The following is a 23,391-nucleotide window of genomic DNA, read 5'->3' on the forward strand; positions in this document are numbered from 1 at the left end:
AGGACTATATTTTCTACGATTTATTTCCCGACAGCATCTGTCTATCATTCACCGTTTAGCGGGGGTGGCGCCCCAAAGTTGACAAGTTTTTAAAAAAGATGTTTTTAAAAAATATATATTTTTCCCTAACTGTAACGGAAATTAAGAATAAATTCTGCGGAAATTATTCATAAATAATTGTTGATTTTTTGGTGTAAGTTTCACTTAAGGATAATTGCCCTTTTTTAATTACAGGGTGTTACATTTTAAAAAACCCCTTTTTATACCATCTGAACCGTTTATGCTAGAGTAAAAAGACTTTCAGCGATTACCCATGTACTGGTCCTATTTACAAATTTGTATAATGCACCCCCATTTTTTCCACGGATCCACCCCAAAAAAAAAGAAGAATTAATAAATGAAGTGATTTTCTTGGAATCCTTTACACACAATGCCCTTTATTAATATGCTTCATATATCATTTTGTGCACGTTATTATTACTCATGCATGGACACCAAAAGCGATTTCCTAGTGCAACCCCTGTAGCAAAAAAAAAATAAATAAAATGGGGGTTGAAATTTTTTTTTGTTTTTTTATTTTTGATCCATATGGGCATATGCTTCATCAATAGTGCTTTTCAGAAATATATATAGTTATTGCAACATCCCTGCGGAAACCACCCCTATCATTAAAAATATACTGCAGAAACTATCCCTATCCCTTGGCGAGCATGTTTTTACGATTTCCTCATTACCTATGCATTCTGTTTAAACAAAACTTATACAAGGTTAAAGACCATTACTCTAAAAATTAGGTCCTATTCATATTTTTCGTATAAGCAACCGTTACGGCACAGTGGCGCCGTAAACCTAATATATGCTTTGGCGGGATCCAGTTTTTGTTTTTTTTTTTCGTCATCTATTCGTTTTATTGATAAAGTACTTATGTAAAATAAAACAACACAGTGTAACCTACAAATTATGACTTATGCACATTTTACAATATTGGCCCCAAAGCCACAGTGGTGGCCCAAAATCAATTTTTGCATATTTTCGCCACCTACACGAATTTTATTGCATTAATGCTACCTTAATAGCACATTATTTACCCTTAGGTGGTCGCTAAGCAGTGGCGGATCCAGGGAGGGGTGATCACCTCCCCCCCTCTCAAACCAAGTGAAATTATATTATATTATTATATTCAAAGATTATAAAAATATTCATTTATTTTTATAGAAATTTAGCCAATTGGCACCCCCTCTTAACGATGCTTGATCCGCCACTGTCGCGAAAGCATAAAAAGTCATTCTTATAAAAATAATATTAATATAATGTAAGTATTTCTATAAAAATAAATGAATATTTTTATAATCTTTAAATATAATATCACTTGGTTTGAGAGGGGTGGGGGGTGATCGCCCCCATCACCCCTCCCTGGATCCGCCACTGCTTAGCGACCACTTAGGGGTGAATATTGTGCTATTAAGGTAGCATTAATGAAATAAAATGCGTGTAGGTGGCGAAAATATGCAAAAATTGATTTTGGGCCACCACTGTGGCTTTGGGGAGTAAATAATGTAAAATATGCATAGGTCATAATTTGTAGGTTACACTGTGTTGTTTTATTTTACATAAGTACTTTATCAATAAAACGAACAGATGACGAAAAAAAAAACAAAAACTGGAGCCCGCCAAAGCATATATGAGGTTTACGGCGCCACTGTGCCGTAACGGTTGCTTATACGAAAAAAATGAATAGGACCTAATTTTTAGAGTAAATAGTGGTCTTTAACCTTGTATAAGTTTTGTTTAAAAAGAATGCATAGGTAATGAGAAAATCGTAAAAGCATCCTCGCCAAGGGATAGGGGTAGTTTCTGCAGTATATTTTCAAGGATAGGGGTGGTTTCCGCAGGAATGTTGCAATAACCATATATATTTTTGAAAAGCACTATTGATGAAGCATATGCTCATACGGATCAAAAAACAGAAAACAAAAAAATTTCAACCCCCCATTTTTTATTTATTTTTTTTTTTGCGCTAGGAAATCGCTTTTGGTGTCCATGCATAGGTAATAATAACGTGCACAAAATAATATATGAAGCATATTAATAAAGGGCATTGTGTGTGAAGGATTCCAAGAAAATCACTTTATTTATTAATTCTTCTTTTTTTTTGGGGTGGTTACGGGGAAAATGGGGGTGCATTAGACAAATTTGTAAATATCACCAGTACATGGGTAATCGCTGAAAGTCTTTTTATTCTAGCATAAACGGTTCAGATGGTATAAAAAGGGGTTTTTTAAAATGTAACACCCTGTAATTAAAAATAGGACAATTACCCTTAAGTAAAACCTACACCAAAAAATCAGTCACTTATTTGTGAATAACTGCCGTAGGAATTCTTCTTAATTTCAGTTACAGTTAGGGAAAAATATATTTTTTTTAAAACATCTTTTTTAAAAACTTGTTAACTTTGGGGCGCCACCCCCGCTAAACGGTGGATGATAGACATATGCTGTCGGGAAATAAATCGTAGAAAATATAGTCTTCTTCATTTTACTATTAAGTAAATTTTTTGCAAAACGTACAGTAAGGGCTACGTTTCGCAAAAACCACAAATTATCCCCTTTAAAGGGGTGAAAAAGGGGGTTCCGGGGCGAAGTTTTTTCAGAAAAAGTTAGTCTTATAATAAGTACCCCTTGATATAACAGAAAAAAAAATAAAACCGGACTTGTGTCCATTTTGCAAGGTTTAACCTCTGTTTCCTACACTATGTAGTATTAATACAGACTGAATGTTATTATGAAGCCTCTCGCTACAAAAATAGGTAATAAATATTTCCTAGACCAATAACGAATATGTTTCTAACAAGTGAAAGATCTATTTTTAATATGAAATATTTAATAAAATTAAAATACTATTAAAAATAAAACTTTATTGGGACCAAGTTATCTGATAACACCTTCGTGGTTTCTAAAATTTGTAAACCAACGAATGCTGGAGCAAATAAGGCTGAGGGAGATCTAAAAGCTGCTTCCCACTTCTCACCTGTCCAGCGCGGTAACATTCCAATGAAAAGTTTTAATTTTAATGTTATTTTAATTTTAATAAAATGAAACTTTCGCTTGTTTTAAGCAGATGTCACCGCGGCATCCGTATCATCTTGTTTCTTTGTGAATCGATTTTAGCAGCCTGATTTGTTTCAGTTTGTTCAGAGATAACCATATATGCACTTTCTGATGAGAACCTAACAAGGTTCGAAACCAGTTAAGGTGGTTGTGGCGCTCTCTGAACGAACTGAAATATAAGACGGCTCTTGTTTAGTTTTATAACGAAATTATTATTTATTAATATGTTTCTCTTTATTTTTAGGAACAAATTAAAGCCAAACTTAAGGTTCCTCCAATATGCGTTTTCTACAATAAGGGCCTATAAATATGTTCGACAATAAAAAATTTGACGTGACAATACTTATCTGTATGTACTTGTTAAACAAAGATCTGTTCTCTAGTATGAAATAGATATATAACTTTATTTACAATCGATTTATTTTTATTATTTATAATTATTAAAACCACCAAGTGTAGTACTATTGTTTATTACTTTTTCCATATTTTCTCATCCTGCTTCCTATCCTGAGCGTCTTAGTTCAGAAAGGACACATTTTATCCGAAGTCAGAATTATTGAGTGCGGAGTGCCACAGGGAGTTCTGTCACCCTTTCTGTATACCACCTACATAACAGACACGACTTGTGAACGGCCGTAGCTCAACGGCATGATCACTGGCCTCATACGCCTGAGCACGCGGGTTCGAGCCTTGCCAACGACAATAATTTTTTATTTCTAAAATGATAAGAGCCGTTTCACCGTGTCTGGGAGAGCACGTTAAGCCATCGGTCCCCCTGGGCTAGTGTACATCGACACTAGTTACTTGAAACAGGGTTGAAGATGTAAATGGCGCCATTTACATCCGAAAGGATTTCCCCGGCAAAAATGCCATACGATATTATTATTATTATAACAGACACAACAACCATCCTGAGAACCATGTTGAATCAAATTGTCGATGATACAGTAATAGCAACGGGAAATCTGAATCCAAACCAATCGAGAAGATATCTATAACGTGCGCTACATCAGCTATACTTCGTCCAATTTACTTACCGTTGCACGTCATCTGCGTCATAGCTTGTAACATGATACCAACACGAAATATTTAGGCGGTAGGTGTGTTCTTTTTTAGAATCATTATGATTTCGTGTATAAACGAAATACCGTCTAAATATTTCGTGTTGGTATCATGTTACAAGCTATGACGCAGATGACGTGCAACGGTAAGTAAATTGGACGAAGTATAGAAGATTGGTACGTTCAATGGAAAATCACAGAGAATCCAGAGAATTCCCAGTCATGTTTCAAAAAAGACTTGAAAAAAAACTGGGGGGGGGGGGGCAAGTCACAATAGGTTTTGAGTGACCGGTGGTTTCGTTTGGTTCTCAAAAACCCCAATTATTGAGAGGGGATGTAAACATTCAAAAAATCAATTCTACAAAAAGATAGTTATTAATTGAATTTTCGAAATTCCATCCGTTTCAGCACACTTATGAAATAACATTGATTAATTGATCAATGAAAACTACCAATCCTTCTCCAAAAACATCAATTCAACATACCTTTAAATAAAAATATATTAAACACTAAATAAATAAATAGTTCAGAGAAATAAGGAAAAAAATATCGTGTTGGTGACACAACCCCCTCCAGGCCGAAAACAAATTTTTTGAGTAGTATGGACATCTATAATAATAACCTATATGTTTCCTGCAGCCGATTTTGATGATATACATAGTTATAAACAAATGAAGATCAAAAAACCGTAAATTTTCGCTTTTTTCGTTTATAACCAAAAAGTTAAGTATTTTAAACAAATTTGAGAGTGAGAAACTCATATATTGTATAAAAAACTTCAAGATGGCGTTCGCTGAATATGTCTATCCTTATTGGTTGCTTAGAAAATTAATAAATCATAAATTTTGAGTTTTTATAAATATTCATAACTTATGTAAAAATTAACTTGGAACCTTCTTATTAAACAAATTGCTGAGACTTGAGGGGCTTAAATTATATTTTAAATATCAAAGCAATCGGTCAAATAGTTTAAAAGTTATTTAATTTGTTTATCCCAAATTAATTTTTTTGCAACGCTATAAGTCAGAAAATGGTGAAGTTACACTAATACTTTGGATAGTTTATGAAAGAAGAAGATTTATACCATTATTTTAATTAAAAAAAATGACAAAAAATAATTCTAAATACTGCAAAATTATTTTGCAAAAACATGTGAATTAAAAAGAGGGGGGGCTAACTTCGTTCCTAATTGTCCTAGGACAATTGTTTTTCTTTTTAAATGTGTATAAAAATTCAGTCTTTCCAAATCTGAAAAAATAATTTTTCTACGGTTAACGGTTAAAAAGTTATTCTAATTGTTTATAAGTAAGCAAAAAATCGACGTGTTTTTGCAAAATAATTTTACACTGTTTAAAATTACTTTTGTCATTTTTTTAATTAAGTCAATAGTATAATTTTTCTTCTTCCATAAACTGTCAAAAGTCTTACTGTAACCTCATAATTTTCTGACTTATAGTGTTGCAAAAAAAATGAATTTGGGATAAACAAATTAAATAACTTTTAAACTAGTTGACCAATTGCTTTGATATTTAAAATATAATTTAAGCCCCACAAGTCTCAGCGATTCGTGTAATAAGAAGGTTTTAAGTTAATTTTTACATAAGTTATGAATATTTATAAAAACTCAAAATTTATGATTTATTTTGCAATTTTCTAAGCAACCAATAAGGATAGACATATTCAGCGAATGCCATATTGAAATTTTTTAGACGATTTATGAGTTTATTACTCTCAAATTTGTTTAAAATGCTTAACTTTTTGGTTATAGACGAAAAAAGCGAAAATTTACCGTTTTTTGATCTTCATTTGTTTATAACTATGTATATCATTAAAATCAGCTGCAGGAAACATAAAGGTTATTAATATAGATGTCCATGCTACTCAAAAAATTTGGTTTTGGCCTGGAGGGGGATGTGTCACGAGAAAAATCTTATTTCTCTGGACTAAAATGAGAAATTGTAACAACACATTTTATTTTATACAGATTTACTGATTGTTGACAAGGTTTACATTTATTTACAAATTTAATCTTCTCTGGCCAACCTTACTAAAAATGTCTATAATTTGATCTGGATTGTTCATCAATATTTCACTTTCTTCTCTTTCTATCCATATTATTGAAAGGTTCGTCAGTCGATTAGTTGTCATAGTAGAGCGCAGATAAGTTTTGAGTCTTTTCATTGTGGACAAACTTCTTTCAGCTACAGCACTCGTTACAGATAGTGGTAATTTAAATAAAAGCTTAAAAGCTAGGCCAATTTTGAAAGCTCAGGATACAACATTTTTTGTGTAATTAAATCAAAATAAAAATATGTTATTTTTTCTTTGAAATCATGGAAAACCTCTTTTGTCATTTCAATTTCATACTTAAGATATTTTGTATTAATGAACATACTGTCTCTCTCCTGTCGTTTCCCCATTACTGAGGATCGTGATTTCTTCCAATATTCCTAACAATGTTTCTCCACTGGTCTCTATCTTCAGCTGCTCTAAGAGCTTCGCAGAATGAGTTTCCAGCTGAATGCTTTATTTGGTCAGACCATCTAGTTGGTGATCGTCCTCTTGATCTTCTCCCCGGAAACAATTAATCTCTCCAAACTGTCGTCACCTCTGCGAACCACGTGACCAAAGAATTGTAGAATTCGTTGCAGACATATTGTGGACAGCCTTTTTTTAATATTGAGTTGGTTTAGAATAGAAACGTTTGTCCTATGAGCTGTCCAAGGTATGCGCAGCATTCTTCTCCAGCACCACATCTCAAAGGCATCAATTTTTTGGCGTTCGCATGCTCGAAGAGTCCAAGTCTCTGCTCCGTATAGAAATATTAAGAATACAAAGGGCATTCACCAGTCTCATCTTGATATTTTGAGAGATAGATCTGTCTTTCCAAACTTTTGTTAGGCGACTCATCGCATTTTTTGCCATACCAATACGTCTCCGAACTTCTGCTTCACAGTTACCATCGTTACTTATACTAGACCCGAGATAGACAAAGGTGTTTACTATCTGGTATTCCTCTAATATGTTAGTCAGTTGAATAGTGTCAAATCTGTCGACCACCATTATTTTTGTCTTAGCTTTATTGCTTTTCAGACAAACTTTATTGCTTTCGTACTCAACTCTTCGCAGAAGATCAAACATCTCTTGCTCATTTTCTGTTATAAGTGTAGTGTCATCAGCAAATCTTAAATTGGAGATTTTCCTACCAGCTACTGTCACTTCACCGGCCCATCCTTCTAAAACCATCCTCATGACATGTTCACCATAAATGTTAAATAAGTCAGGTGACAACACGCATCCTTGTCTAACACCTCTCTCGGTCTTTAATTAGTTTGAGAACTTCTAATCAGCTTCTAAATATTAGACTGGTACAGATTTTTAATAAGTGTCACCAGGTGCATTGGTGCGCCCATTTCTATTAAAATTGACCACAGATTCATCCAGCTCACACAATCAAATGCCTTTTGGTAGTCAACGAAGCATATAATCATAGGTACTTGAAATTCTCTAGACTTTTCAATGAGTTGTCTCAGGTTCAGGATTTGTTCCCTTGTACCTTTACTCTTTACAAACCCCGCTTGTTCCTGAGGTATTTGGTAATGTAGATAAGTTTTTAATCTGTTTTTGATGATATGCAACAAGATTTTACTAGAATGTGTTATTAGTGACAGTGTGCGGTAGTTTTCACATCTGGTAGTAGTTCCTTTTTTGTGTAGTGGGATATAAATGGAGGTACAACAATCAGATGGCCATTTTCCTGAATTCCAAACAGCGACACAGATAGAAGAATGGATGATATATAATCCTTTGTCACCTAGTAACTGTAGTATTTCACATGGTATTGAATCAATGCCTGGGGATTTATTTCTCTTTAGTGATTTAATTGCATCTTTGACTTCAGCGAGTAAGACAGTAGGTTCTCTAGGGTAGAACATACTGTACTGCTCTGAAAAACTGCATGCAGGGTCAGTTATAAGGAATTCAGTGCTTGATGGATTTAAAAATTCAAAAGCCATAAAAACAGCTGGATTGGTTGTGAACCTGCGTTCAAGCTCGCCTATCTATGGTTTAGCACTTCGAATAACATTTGTTTGAACAGAATTTCATCATTATGCATAGATCTTTGTCATGTGGAAGTCATGATGACTGAATCATTAAATTTTATTGGTATTTGCCAGTTACGCTTCATTTGGTTATCAGAGTCTCTTGGAGTTTTTATTTCCGCTTTTTCAGCTACACAACAAGCTTGTTTCCAGCTTATCAAAGAAATTATCATATCTTTTACTTTGTAGTAACCTTTTCAAATCAAAGTCCTGTAAAAAAGGGGGGCGACAGCCCCCTGCCCCGGATTAGAACCGCCACTGGTTCAACATACAAATAGAATGGTCCAAACAGGCACAAAATATGGTAAGAGTACTAATGGACGAAATAATCACATACACCACATGTCAACAGTGCAAAGATATTTAGAAGCACGATAAGACCTCCTATTGGAAGATCTCGTGCATTGGATGAAATAACAAGTTAAGCCTGAAAATGCAGCTTTGAATGGTAAACAATATCATCATGCCAGCCATAATATATGAATCAGCAGCTTGGGGTCAAATCTATAAAATCAACATTAAAAAAGATTCAAATAGAAGATTCAAAAATATTATAAATGAGTCACGTTATATCCGAATTGTGGAAACTTAAACTAATGGAAGCTGGGGCAATAAACTAGAAACTGTCAGATATAGGCCAGACAATTTTGGAATAAAGATTGAGCAATATTGGGATATTTTGAAGGACATAATACATTAGGAAAATAAGTTGTAGGCTCAAGAGAAACAAAAAGAATAAAATATAACTCACTCTGCCAAATGCCTTTGTAAGGTATATAAATCTGAATCCGATGCTGAGGATATAGAACTGGTCGACGTTAAGAAGGAAAATATAGAACATCTCCTAGGCTTTTCTCTAGATCAAGAATTCTTCAGAAATCTGAAGCAGACTTGGTAGAGTAAAATTCAGAGACTTGCAAGTGAAGAATAAACTCCAACACAGCAAGGCAGCCTCGGCAGTCCTTGTAGCAGTTGGAAGGACATTTGAGGCCGTGAGAGCCAGAGTGGCCTAACTGATTTTAACATTACTTTACAAAATCAAAGAAAATGATCAGAAGCTAACAATCTCTGATTGTTTTAGTAGTTTTATGTTGACCAAGAATCATTATTGGTCAACATACAATTACTAAAACAATCTGACCTTGATAGCTTCTGATCATTTTCTTTGATTATGTACAGTAATGTTAAAATCAGTTAGGCCACTCTGGCTCTCATGGCCTCATTTGATATTGCTCTTGTACAAAAGCCTTAGATAAACCAAACCATAACGAACATGGGAAAAGAAGGAAAAGATATAAACAAAAGATGAATGAAGGCAGTAGCGTACTGATATATCCGCGGGCCCTGGTTCCATTTGAAATAAAAACACACATTGTATAGTCCATTTGCTAATCTGAGACACATCTGTCTACACTACAATCACAATAAAAATGCACTATATAGAAATAAACAAACCAAAACACGTTGAATGTTCGAGGAGCACTCCGAAATCATGATTTGGGAGTGCTCCTCGTGCTTGTTTATTTCTAGAGCATCGTTATTACATAAGATTGTAATGTAGACTTGTGTCTCAGATTAGCGAATATACTATATTATATTAAATAAAAGCTTTTAATAAACATTAAATATAAATCATCATATATTTATAAAAACTCAAGCTAATTTAAAACAGTACTTACTCCAGTGACTTACTCCAGCCGTTTTTATAAATAATGAAAATCAAAAATTTTCTTCATCTAAATCTCCAGTCATAATTAAAAACCTTAATATCGAAAAACTAAAACAGCTTTTAAAAAATGAATATTATAATGCAAATTACATCAACAAAATATATTCGCAAATTCTATATATTTACATTGCATGTATTTATAAATAAGTTAAATAATTACATACAAACCTCTAGGGAGATAAAACACTTAGAGATATAAAAAAAAATGACAAAAATAAAACCTTGGATAACTGTGGGGTTGATATATTTAATCAAACGGCGAGATTTTCTGATACGTAACCTGTTAGTTCAGTTGTCCTCACTTTTGTTTATATTTAGAATTTAAGTTCAAAAAATAAAAACCTTATTTTGTAAAAGGTATATTTAAAATCCCTAAAAAGGGCTGTATCACAACAAAACGTTTTCGGAATCAATATTCCATCATCTATGTTATCACAGGTTTACATGCTTTAAGCCACCAAAATGTACGGGTAAAAACCCTTAAATTGATTTTAAACAGTTGAGGTTACATTATGTAATCTGATTTTAAAGGATGTTAAATATTTCCAAATTAACCCCTGGCATCACATGACATCAACCATATTGGTTGGGAAATTGTAGGTAGAACCTTAAATGGCGAGCTTTAGTTGTCACCTAAACTTTGCCATGTAAGGTTCTACCTACAATTTTCCAACCAATGTGGTTGATGTCATGTAATGTCAGGGGTTAATCTGGAAATATTTTTAACATCCTTTAAAATCATATTATATAATGTAACCCCAACTGTTTAAAATCAATTTAAGGGTTTTTACCCGTACATTTTGGTGGCTTAAAGCATGTAAACCTGTGATAACACTGATGATGGAGTATTGATTCAGAAAACGTTTTGTTGTGATACAGTCCTTTTTAGGGATTTTAAATATACATTTTACAAAATAAGGTTTTTATTTTTTGTGATTTATGGTATAGAGCCAGTACAGGAGTTTTTCCTTGTGATAAATTTAAGTTCAGTTATCATTGTTATCAAGAATTACTTAAAAGTAAAAGCTTAAGAATGATGATGCTATAAATACGAACAAAAAAAGCATTATAAAAGCATATTTTTATAACACTCAGTGTATAAAACTTGCAACGACTGTGTCAATTTCCAAATTTTTACAACTTCCTATTTACAACTAATCCATGAAACGTGCTAATATAAATATAAGTTTTTGAGTTAGAAGATACAGGCGGTAATTCTTTACATGTGTTGAAACCAGGGCTTCTGTTTCAGCAGGTAAACAAGTACAGAACTTTACAAACGTTTTCCCTGTGTCTATTAATAAATTTTGTTTTCAAATTTTTTAAAAAATTCAAAGGTATTCTCCGTTTTTATTTATAAGTACATTAGGAAAAATGAAAGAATACCCATGAACGAACATATAAAACACGCTGTATTTTCCTGTCACCGTGTCACAAAGAAAATTGCCCAGCGCAAGTACATGTAATGATTATTGTTACATGTACTTGCGCTGGCCAATTTTTTGTATGACACGGTGACAGGAAAATACAGCGTGTTTTATATGTTCGTTCATGGATATGCTTTCATTTTTCCGACTGTAGGTACCTGCACAAAAATAAAAATTTATTAAGAAGTTACATTTTCTATTGTGTACCTGTGTAGTGCAAAATGTTCCCATCAAATTAGAAAAAAAAAGCAAAGAGCGCGTTAGAGGGGGCCCCTGTGGCGCCAGGGCCCTGGTTCCGCGGAATCCGCGGAACCATGCTCCTGAATGAAGGGGAGAATAGATTCCTTAACATCAATACTGAAAGCAAAAATGTGTCAAGAGCAGCTAAATCGATATGTATCATAAAAAAATAGCGGAATCCGTTAATCTGTTCACGAAAAAACCAACTATGAAAATGAGCAAAATTTTCTATATCCCTCGCATAACTTATGCCTCGCAGTATATTAACTTCTTCCAAGAATTATCGTGTGGAAAACATTGACATTGTTATATGATCGTTTCAAAACTACTTTTTCACATGCTAGATAATAGGTATTAGTCTAGATTTGCAAATTCCATTCCTGTGATGAATTTACCAAATAATTTTAAGAAATATCACCATATAAATAATTTCAAATACGATATGAAGAGGGAAGGTCAAGATTAAAGTGATACAGAACTAATTGCAGCTTCTATTTCCGAATCCCGACATTAGAATAGGTACGGCCAGTTTAGAGTTCGTAGTAAAGAACGAAAATATACTAATACAGGTGTTTTTGGCACCACATGCCACAACTACTTGCCTGCGTCATTATAGACGGGATAAAAATAGTAATTTTAGAAAGATCCACACTGAATTGTTAGTTTTTCTTGAGACTTAATGCGGTAAATAGAAGCAATAATTTCGGCTATTTCGTAAAAAGTGTTTGACAATATTTCGAGCTTGAACGAAAAATTTGACAAAAATGTTTTGCGGAGATTAAACCCGCGACAAATGTCATCATCTCGATTAAAATAAATAGTGCTTTGACATTTAGAAACAAATCACAATCACGTGTAATTAATATATTTGTGGACCTGTCGATTCAAAAATGCCGAATTATTCGGACCTGTACAGTCTGCCAACTGTGAGTGCTTTAAGCTTTCCCCATTACAATAGTTCGTCCCTTAGTTACATAAACAGTTATCCAAAACCTTTATCGCGCTATCCCGGTGTTTATAAACCTCATCTTTCCACCATATCAGAAATCAATTCACCATACAGAAGACTAAACACTCCAAAATTAACTTACCCTACGGATTTATCTTCAAGAACCATCAAACCTATCAAGGTAATAAATACAGCTGATATTGATGTTTCTGTAAATAGATACAAGAAGTACGAGAAGAAAACGCCAAGATTAAAGCAAGTAGAACCTAAACCATACGTTCAAGAGCAACCAGTCGAAGTAGTTAAAGAATCCAAGCCACAACCAACAATAAGAAGAGATAGAGCAACTGTAAGAATCAGAACAGTTCATGCTGACACAGTCAAAGAAGAAATTGGAGCCTTCAAAACATGGAGAGACAACTTCGAACCTAATGAGCTAATCAACGAAGTTAAAACAAGGAAAAAGACAAAAGGTGAGATACTTAAAGAGAAATTTTTGATACGTAGTAGAAGCAAAGAAAATATTGCTACCATTGTTGAAGCACCAAAGAAATATTTGCCTAAAAAGACTTCTAGCTTCCGTGATATCTGTAATGCTATAACGTTAGAAAATATCTCTGATGATCTTAATCCGGGACAACCTGTGGAAATCCAGAGACGACAAAGCAAGTCGTTTTCGAGTGACAATCTTTTGAAGGATATTAGAAGAGTGTCTACAGAAATCTCCCAGGAAGATCTCAACATACTAAACTCAATATTGTCCAGTCAAGAAGAAACCGAGAGTTCAGATGAATCAGTAGTTTCGGTCAATCTTTCAGATTTCAACAACAGTTCCAATAATGCATTCAGATCTTTTGAAAAAAGTGAAAATGAAATAGAAAAATTGGAAGTAGTTCCTGAAGACGACCAAAACAAAGTTACCAGTGAAATAGAACCTGTTAAAGTTGATGAAGATCATACCATGAAAGACAGTGTCCAACTAAATAAAAGTAAGTCTGATTTGAATATTAGAAAACCGAAAAAAGATTCAAAAACAACTGATAAATTTGCTTTAAAGGAAGATTTGAGCTTACCAGATATTTTATCCAAAAAAGATAAAGTTGTAAAACCAAAAACCAACACTGATAGTACAAATGTTTTAAAGAAGAATTTTAAAAAGAATGAAAGTACTGAAGATAGTAAATTAAAGCCGAAATTAAAGAAAGAAATGGATGAAGTAAATCCAGAAATACTACCAATAAAGACTACAGAAAAAAAGGATGACAAAATAGAAATTAAACCAAAAACTACATTAAATAATAATACCCAACAAAAATTCCCAACAAATTTGAAGAAAAAGGGAGAGGAACTTCCATCAAAATTACAAGAAGTTGCACCAGTATTGAAAGAAGAAGAAAAAATAAATTTAGACAATAAACTATCTTCAAATGAACCAAAACTTGAGGAAAAAGAAAAAGAAGTAAAGGTACAAGAATCTGCACCAGTAAATAAAGAACAGGAAAAGAAAATTAACTCCGACAGTAACATTAGTTCAACTGGAGTCAAACCTGAAGTAGATTTGAAATTAAAAAAATTACAAGTTGAACAAAAAGCAAATGAGTTGAAGGCAAATATTTTGAATAAAAAATTATTAAATCAACAAAAATTGAAAGAAAAAGAAGTTAAAGCAGAAGATAAAAGCTCTTTGGTGGTATTAAATAAAGACAACAAGGATAAGGTATTAGATAAGCATGGCAAAAGCTCTATACTAAACAAAAAAGAAGAAATAGAAGCAAAAGATATCTCAAAACCACCAGAGACACCGAAAGACATATCTAACGTAGAAATCCAAGAAATAAAATTCAAGATTAAACCAGTGATCACTGGAAGTGTTGAAGACATAGTAGTTCCTAAGAAGACGTTGGTAGCACGGATCGACCAAGTGGAAGTAGAAGTAGAAAAACCAAATAAAATGGACAAAAAGCTTAAAATTAACGCTGTGATTAATGTCCAACCAGCTAAGCACAAAGAAAAGTTGAACAAAGGAGTCATTGCTGTTCCACAAACAGAAGTTGGTTTGGAGAATATCATCATACAGAAACAAAGCGTTAAACAGAATTGTAAAACTATAAAAGAGCTGAAGCCTAAAGTGAAGAAAAAGAAGAATAATCATGAGAACAATATTAGTAAATGTCCTACTTTGAGTAGCGTAGCAGAGGATAGCTTTGAAGAAAGTCCAAGCAAATCAACTGTTGTTACAAAAGAATTAACCTCAACAGAAGATACAGTTACAACTGAAGAAGAATCAGCAAATATTTCGGAGTCAGTGCCGCAAAGAAATGATTCCGAAGAAGCAGAAACATCAGAAGCAGCGCAAAAGAGGAAAGAATCTATCAAAATACTCTCCAAACGATCGCTATTAAAAAAATCTATCAAGGATGATCCAGACTTGGTCGTCTTTATTCCACCACCAACTCCAGAGCCAGAACCTGAGCCTGAGCAAACAGAAAAGTTCGTTCCTCTTCAGTCTAATCGTCTTACGCAATGGATGCATCCTTGGGCTAAGCCTGAACAGTTTGATGAGTGTCCTGTGGAGATATTCGCGCGACCTAAGCTAATTAAGGGAAGGCATTATCCTAGACCTCGTAAACGCAGCAGTGCTGCCGCTTTGGTACCGACGACGTCTGAAGACAATGACAGTAATGATAGTGATAGTGACGATAATACGTCGACTGAAGACACTAGTGCTAGTTTGCGATCGAATGATTCGGGTTTTGGGTCTACAGTTCCAGAAAAATTAAATGGTAAGTTCAAAAAATTAATACTTGAAATTACTATCTTCTAAAATTTTGTTATAATTTTATCGTTCTTTTAATTCATATCTTTTATTAAACGCTTTTCTTTATAGCCCGATCAGGGAACGCAAAATTTTACGAAAACCTCCAAAAAATAAAGGAAGGATGAAAATTTGGAAATAGGTAGTTGAAATTGTCTATTATTATATAAGAAAAACTTTACAATTCTACATCCCTCCATTTTACAAAAATTGGAAAATACGGGATGAAAAATTTTTTCTCGGGGGTGAAAAAATGTACGTTCAAAATAAGTCCGGAATTGGATAACATGACTAATTCTAAGTAACTTTTGGTCTATAGAGTTTTTTTACTAAGTCAGTACTTTTCGAGTTATTTGCGAGTGAATGTGTTCATTTTTAACCAAAAAAATTTTTTAGTATTTTAGCGAAAAAAATTTTCTTAGTAAAAATATAGCTTATAAAAAATTTAAAGAAATGGTGTATTCGGGAAGTCTGCAGATTCAGTAGAAGCAGAGTTGCAGCTAATGAAATGTAGGTTCTTCTTCGTCAAATTTCAAATCAAATATTTCAATGTGAAATAACCAAAAAACGGATCACTTTTCGGGGAAAATTCATTACAACTTTTTTAAAGTGTTTAAAAAAAGGTTTATTTTTGTTTAAAAAAACTTCTAACATTAAAAGTAAGTGAGTTACGCTCAAACTATTGTTGGTCCCTTTTATTTTTTTGGAAAAAATGGCGAAAATCACCCCTTAATTAGCTTCTCAAATAAAATTAATCGTTACCGCTTTACAAGTTACTTTTCTTATGTATTGTTTATATTATCTATAAGTTTCATTGGTTCAAAGTGCTCAGTTTTGAAAAAAATTGGGTTTAAAATATTCTTTTATTATATTTTGAAAAAATCGTAATTGTTTATGGAATTAACTTGAAAACAATTAGGAATACCAAAAATCTCAAACAGTAATAAAATGTACCTACGTTTTGCTTTTCTGAATATTTTTGATTTTTGTTTTCTTGTTAGACAAAAATTGGTTATGCTATGGCTATTCAAAATTTGAATAAACTCGTGATTAGTTACTCGTTCAAGCCATTTTAACTACAGCTTTTTCAAAACGAAACACTTTGAACCGATGAAACTTACAGATCATATAAATAATACACAGACAAAGTAACCTGTGAAGTGGTAATGTTAAAACGTATATGTGATGCTAATTAGGGGGTGATTTTCGCGATTTTTTTACCAAAAAATAAAAGGGACCAACAATATTTGTAGCGTAATTCGCTTACTTGTAATATTACAAGTTTTTTTTAAAACAAAAATAAACCTTTTTTTAAACACTTTAAAAAAGTTAAAATAAATTTTCCCCTAAAAGTGCTCCGTTTTTGGGTTATTTCACATTGAAATATTCGATTTCGAATTTGACGTAGAAGAACCTACTTTTCATTAGCTGCAACTCTGCTTCTATTGGATCTACAGACCTCATGAACCATTTCTTTCAATTTTTGATGGGCTATATTTTTGCTAAGAATATTTTTTTCGCTGAAATACTTACTTTTTGAGTTATCTCCGAAAAACCGCCCAAAAACATGTTTTATTTTGTTAAACATGAAAATATTCACTCACAAAAACTCGAAAAGTATTGACTTAGTGAAAAAACTCAATAGAAGAAAAGTTGTTTAGAATTAGTCATTTTGTCCAATTCCGGTCTTATTTTGAATGTATATTTTTCATCTTCGAGAGATGGAGGGGATGTAGAATTGTAAACTTTTTCTTATATAATAATAGACAATTTCAACTACCTATTTCCAAATTTTCATCCTTCCTTTATTTTTTTGGGGTCAGATTGTTCTTTGATCGGGCTATTAGTTCAATCGTTTGGGTCAAATCTTTAGACGTTAATTTGACTGCCTTTTCCTCAATGCAAATGAATGAAAATTTGCAGACATATGCATTCGTGGGAACAATACACGAATAGTCAACAAAAAATTTTTTGACGTGTATTAATTGTTTAAATAAAAAAAAAACAATTTGAATGGAAAATGCTTAAATTCTCTTGTTTTTTTTAATGAAGAAAATTGAAACTTTTACAGATTGTAGCTAATTATATGAATTATACATAATTTTATTTTTTACGTTATGCTTCATAAATAAACAATAAAGTTTCAAATTTGTTGCCGATTCACACTACTTTTCATGTTTGTACATCATATGTTTTATACATATATTTTAATAAACATGACGATGATATATTTTAACGTTCGAAAAGTGTGACTAAAAAGTAAAAAATAAAAAAATATGAAAAACATTTTTTTAAGAAACGCTTTTCTTTAGTTACAAGTGACTAAAATTTAAATATAAAAAAATCAACTAAAAAGCAAAAAATAAAAAAAAATCAAACTCGAAGGATTATTTGAAAAAAACTGTTAGACAGCAAAAAATTTACACGCATAGTGGAGACCACGAGACTTACACAATTTTATAGACCCGTAGGTGAGTGTACATAACATAAGTGTACTAGAAATGCATTTTTTTTGGAAAAAAGCGTATTTTTTTAAGGTGGCTGCAAGTCTAATTTTTTTCATTTTGTGTATTTTATAAAACATATATATTTCCGATTTTTTCAGATTTTCCATAAGGTGCGCCATCTTCAAAAATCCAAAAAAACTGTTTATTGGATTTTTAGGGGTTTTGGGAGATCTCTCCATTTTTTAGACTTCAAAATAGATCAAACCAAATTTTTTAGGACATTTAAAAATTAAGCAAAATATCTCTAAACCTCCAAAAAACCACCTTTATTAAAAAATCGCAAAGCCCATGAAAAAACGTGGTTTTTGGGGGGTTATAAAGTGTTTCGCCTATTTTTGAAGTCTATAAAATGAATTGAAATGAATGAATCCATCATCCAATTTTATTATTTGTATCTTTATTCTTTCATAGGTATTCTAACTGAAGTTCCTCAACGTTTTCCATGCCCCCCTTGCTGCTGACCATCCCATTAATCTATCTCTATCTTTTTTATCATTTTTGTTTGCCAAAAATTGTTTTTTTCTGCCCTTTACTTCTTTTTTCTTTTGTACGTTTGGCTTCTATATTCTTTTCTGTCTTCCTGATCTCCTGCGGTCAGCCACTTTTGGTGAGCTTTCTTTTTTTCTTTGATAAGGTTATCTATCTCTTCTTCTTCTTGTATCCTTCTATCTTACGGTTTTTTGTTTTATAATTATTTATCTGAATATTTTACTTTCCAATGGCTTATTTGGTCATCGGAAGGATTTCATATCGTTCTTCATTTGTTATTCCTTGCGTTTCTTTCATTTTTGACGCTAGTCTCAATTTATAAAAATATAACAAAAAGAAGAAACAGATAACATTATGCGTTAAATAAAAAATTATTTAGAAAAAAGAAATAAATAAATTCAAGAGTTAAACTTACACATTTTAGCACTATTACATATACGGGAAAAGCATAGACATTAGCCTTATAAAAGTTTTAGAAGTATTGATGGAAAGACCAAAATGAATACAAACAAAAATGAAGAAATCAGACAAAATAATTAAGAAGAATTTCTGTTAAAAACAAAAGAGAAGAAACAGTTGAAATGGACGATGATTGAATGAGGAAAAAATATAAAATGCAGGGGGTCCGGACAAATAATCCCGGTACAAATAATCCCCGGACAAAAAATTCCCACAAAAAATCCCGGACAAAAAATCCCCAAGAAATATTTGCTGCCGAATAGTTCTCTAAAAATGAATAACCATTTTCAATTTCGTTGCAAAACGAAAATACAACCGAACCATATTCTAGTCCAATCAGAGAGTGCATCAAGCACCTCTACCGGTTTCGAAACTTATTAGTCTCTCATCAGGAGGCACATATGCTGCTCTTCCCGATCCAACCAAAACAAGCCCCAGCGTGCAGTCCCGGATTGCAACGAACGAAATGGCATAGATGCCCTAGCGGCAACTGCTAGCAAAAAGACTAAGTTTTCACTCTAATGGAATGTAAAACAACATAATGCTATTCCACACCCCACCAGAATGAAAACAATGGGAACCTTCTCTGGTTACACCTCCGAGGCTTCTACAATTTGCAAGCCATACGGATGCTGAGACTAAGGAAGATGAGGGAATTCTACAATTTACAATTCACGTCCCATCTGCTCAGCGCACAGCATTGTAGAATTCCCTCATCTTCCTTAGTCTCAGCATCCGTATGGTTTGCAAATTGTAGAAGCCTCGGAGGTGTAACCAGAGAAGGTTCCCATTGTTTTTATTCTGGTGGGGTGTGGAATAGCATTATGTTGTTTTACATTCCATTAGAGTGAAAACTTAGTCTTTTTGGTAGCAGTTGCCGCTAGGGCATCTATGCCATTTCGTTCGTTGCAATCCGGGACTGCACGCTGGGGTTTGTTTTGGTTGGATCGGGGAGAGCAGCATATGTGCCTCCTGATGAGAGACTAATAAGTTTCGAAACCGATGGAGGTGCTTGATGCACTCTCTGATTGGACTAGAATATGGTTCGGTGGTATCTTCGATTTGCAACGAAATTGAAAATGGTTATTCATTTTTGATTTACATTTACTCTGATTGGAGTACGTAGGGAACCATTCTCGTTGGAACTTTACCGCGCTGAGCAGATGGGACGTGAATTGTAAATTGTAGAATTCCCTTATCTTCCTTAGTCTCAGCATCCGTATGGCTTGCAAATTGTAGAAGCCTCGGAGGTGTAACCAGAGAAGGTTCCCATTGTTTTCATTCTGGTGGGGTGTTGAATAGCATTATGTTGTTTTACATTCCATTAGAGTGAGAACTTAGTCTTTTAGTTCTCTAAAAGTTTTCCCGAAATTTTACCAACTTTCGAATTTCAATTCCATGCTGAAAACTTCAAATTTTACATGACAACGGAGTGTGAGTTTTTTCAAAAGCGTGGAAGATAAGGGGAATGAGCTAAGGCCCCAGAGACAAGGAAACACCAAGTGATTACCTACATTAACAAAAATTTTCCACCTTCTACACCTTCCAAAAAGACGAGGTAGTGATAAATACAGAAGAACAGTAATGTTCTGTCCTCAACTATCTTTCGAAACTGTTTAGATTTGACAAAATCACTTATAAAATGTGGAACATAAAATCCGTCTGCCAATGATCTGTTTTTTTTTCACTTGCAACCAGATGGTTATTATTTTTAGCCGTTTTATGATTTAGTCTGATTTTTGAAACTTATGGTGGTAATCAATTATTTACAAAAACACTCTGGATTCTACAATAACAGGCATCTCATCTAAACATTATGAAGATTTACAGACCAATATAATTGCTAATAGCTTTGTAATTTAGAGGGTTTGGTTTTGTCTTGATGAGTTTATATTCATAAAGTAAACTGTGTATTCCTGTGAGTGTTAAGATATGTAATATTTTCTAAAGGTCTAAAAATACGATTATTTTCAGATAATCATGGTGTCTACTCTGGTTTTACCGAAACGACGAGATCAGCAGACAATACTTAGAAATTGATATAACTACTAGAACATTAACAAAAATAAATCCCATTTTTAGGTTTCGTTGAATTCCAAGATCCTCTAGGGAACACCTTGTAAAAATAGTTAAAAATAATAAACTCTCACTTAAAAGAAAAAGCTTTTTAACTGGCAAGTAAAAAACGGTCTCTCAGTGTGTTTCTTATAATTCTTCTGAGTCTGAGTTTTCTCATTTTTGCTGTTTCCGGCACTCTGTGATTTAGATGTGTCGGGTCTTGCTTCTGATGTGTACGTCATTATTATTGTTATTCGCGGTGTGCAAGTACTTGGAACTGATACGTGAAACAATCGTGCGCGAATAGCTGAGAAATATTGCAAATTTCTTAAATAATTCATATTGTCAATTGAAATTGTCAAATTGACGTATATTTCATATCTACTGTCATTGAAGAGGAAAAATTATATATTGCTCCACAATATTGATATGATATGCAATTATTACCGGGTGTCCACTTATATTTTCACCCATTTTACTGCCTATAACTTCTAAACGGCTCAAGATAGAAATATGCGGTTTTCGCTGAAATGTTTATTTTAGTAGTTTTGTCTGAATGTACTGAATTTTTTATATCGCTTTCAAATAAGAAAAGAAAAATGGCGGATTTTTGAAAAAAACGTTGTTACTTTTTTTTAATGGAATACCCAGTATATTTTTTTTGTAAATTGAAAGAAAGGCCATTCACCTATCCAGCGATATAAAGTTTTTCAAAATCGGTTGTCAAATCACTGAGTACTTAATTTTTAAAATGAGAGGTGCAACGTGGATATCACATACCTAAATAACATAACTAAGCAAATTGATATTATGTTATGTGATTTCCACATTGCATCTCTCATTTTAAAAATTAATTGCTCAGTAATTTGACCACCGATTTTAAAAAAATTTATATCGTTGGATAGGGAAATGACGTTTTTTTCAAGTTTTTAGGAAAATGACCATTTTCATGTCGCTTTTAAATACAAAATGGCTTATTTTTGTAAAACAAAAACGTTGTTGACTTTTTTTATTGAAACACCCAGTATATTTTTTTGTAGCTTGAAAAAACGGTCATTTACCTATCCAGCGATATTAAAATTTTTAAAATCGGTTGTCAAATGACTGAGCAAATAATTTTTAAAATGAAAGATGCAATGTGGAAATCACATAACATAATATCATTTTGCTTAGTTATGTCGTTGACTGAGAAATATACTGGGTTATGTTATTTAGGTATGTGATATCCACGTTGCACCGCTCATTTTAAAAATTAATTACTCAGTGATTTGACAACCGATTTTGAAAAACTTTATATCGCTGGATAGGTGAATGACCTTTCTTTCAATTTACAAAAAATATACTGGGTGTTCCATTAAAAAAAGTCAACAACGTTTTTTTAAAAAATCCGCCATTTTTCTTTTCGTATTTGAAAGCGATATAAAAAATTCAATCCATTCAGACAAAACTTTTACTAAAATAAAGCATTTCATCGAAAACCGCATATTTCTATCTCAAGCTGTTTAGAAGTTATAGGCAGTTAAAATGGGGGAAAATATAAGTGGACACCCGGTATATAAAGGTAAATTTAATTAATTGTATTTTGCTTGCAGTACTGCATTTGAATAACTAATTTTATTTACTACATACAATTGTTTACGTTTTAATAACATAACCTGAATCTTATTTTTTTCTTCTTACTTATTATTTTTTTGGGCTATGACCTTGACAATTATCCAGTAACCAGGACTAATATAATTTGCCAATATAATTAAAAGTGCGAATAAAGTTGCAGAGCGTAGAAATAGGTGTCGCTTTGCCGAACTTTCACGGTCCCAATACTGGCCTTACATATTTCTTGATTTCATGTCACTGTTTATTATGTCACTTATCATGTAACTTACATTTCCAACCAAACCACAAACCATACATACTCATAGACGTTTCACGTAAATTGTCAAGGTCAAGACAGCAAATTAGTTACCATTCCAATCCAGAGATGTCGCTGTCAGTCAGTTCTCTTGTCATATTTAACAACTGACAGTTGACAATTAAATTAATTTGTTTACTTTTTATTTTACAGTTTGTGGCTTAATTATTTTATTATAGTGGTGTTACGTTTTTAATTAAATTTAATCACAATTTTAATAAGTGTATTAACCTCCTCTCCATTTTTATGAGTAGAATTTTTAGTTTACATTGATCATCCCGTGTTGTGTTTCTCCACATTAAAAAAACAATATAATAGATCCTGAAACAGTTTATTCCAATAGACAAGTGTGTCATCAACATTACGGACCTACATATTTTTGGAAGTTTGTAAAAGATTATAAGGTAATATTTATCTAAACAATCATCCTATGTACAAGATTCTTTCAAAAATTTTCATTCAACTCGATACACATCAGTGCTTTCACGTGACACAGTAGTAGTGTTTAGCATTTTGAAAACAAATTGGAATATTTGAA

General features: G+C 32.8%; 2 protein-coding genes across 5 annotated transcripts in view; both read left to right on the forward strand.

The window, feature by feature from the left end:
* Positions 1-3,568, forward strand: part of LOC114326104 (sideroflexin-3) — a 62,272-nt gene extending 58,704 nt beyond the window's left edge. For all 4 annotated transcript variants that reach the window (XM_028274334.2, XM_028274333.2, XM_028274331.2 and 1 more), the window contains exon 8: positions 3,352-3,568. In XM_028274334.2, coding sequence (XP_028130135.1) covers positions 3,352-3,414 — 63 coding nt within the window. In that variant the 3' untranslated portion in view covers positions 3,415-3,568. The remainder of the gene's footprint in view (positions 1-3,351) is intronic.
* Positions 3,569-12,319: 8,751 nt separating this feature from the next.
* LOC114326103 (FK506-binding protein 5) overlaps positions 12,320-23,391 on the forward strand; it is an 87,753-nt gene continuing 76,681 nt past the window's right edge. Inside the window, exon 1 of the mRNA XM_050662421.1 lies at positions 12,320-15,399. Coding sequence (XP_050518378.1) covers positions 12,558-15,399 — 2,842 coding nt within the window. The 5' untranslated portion in view covers positions 12,320-12,557. The remainder of the gene's footprint in view (positions 15,400-23,391) is intronic.

This window comes from Diabrotica virgifera, chromosome 9, assembly GCF_917563875.1.
Source record: "Diabrotica virgifera virgifera chromosome 9, PGI_DIABVI_V3a".
In the NCBI taxonomy this organism is placed as follows: domain Eukaryota; kingdom Metazoa; phylum Arthropoda; class Insecta; order Coleoptera; family Chrysomelidae; genus Diabrotica; species Diabrotica virgifera.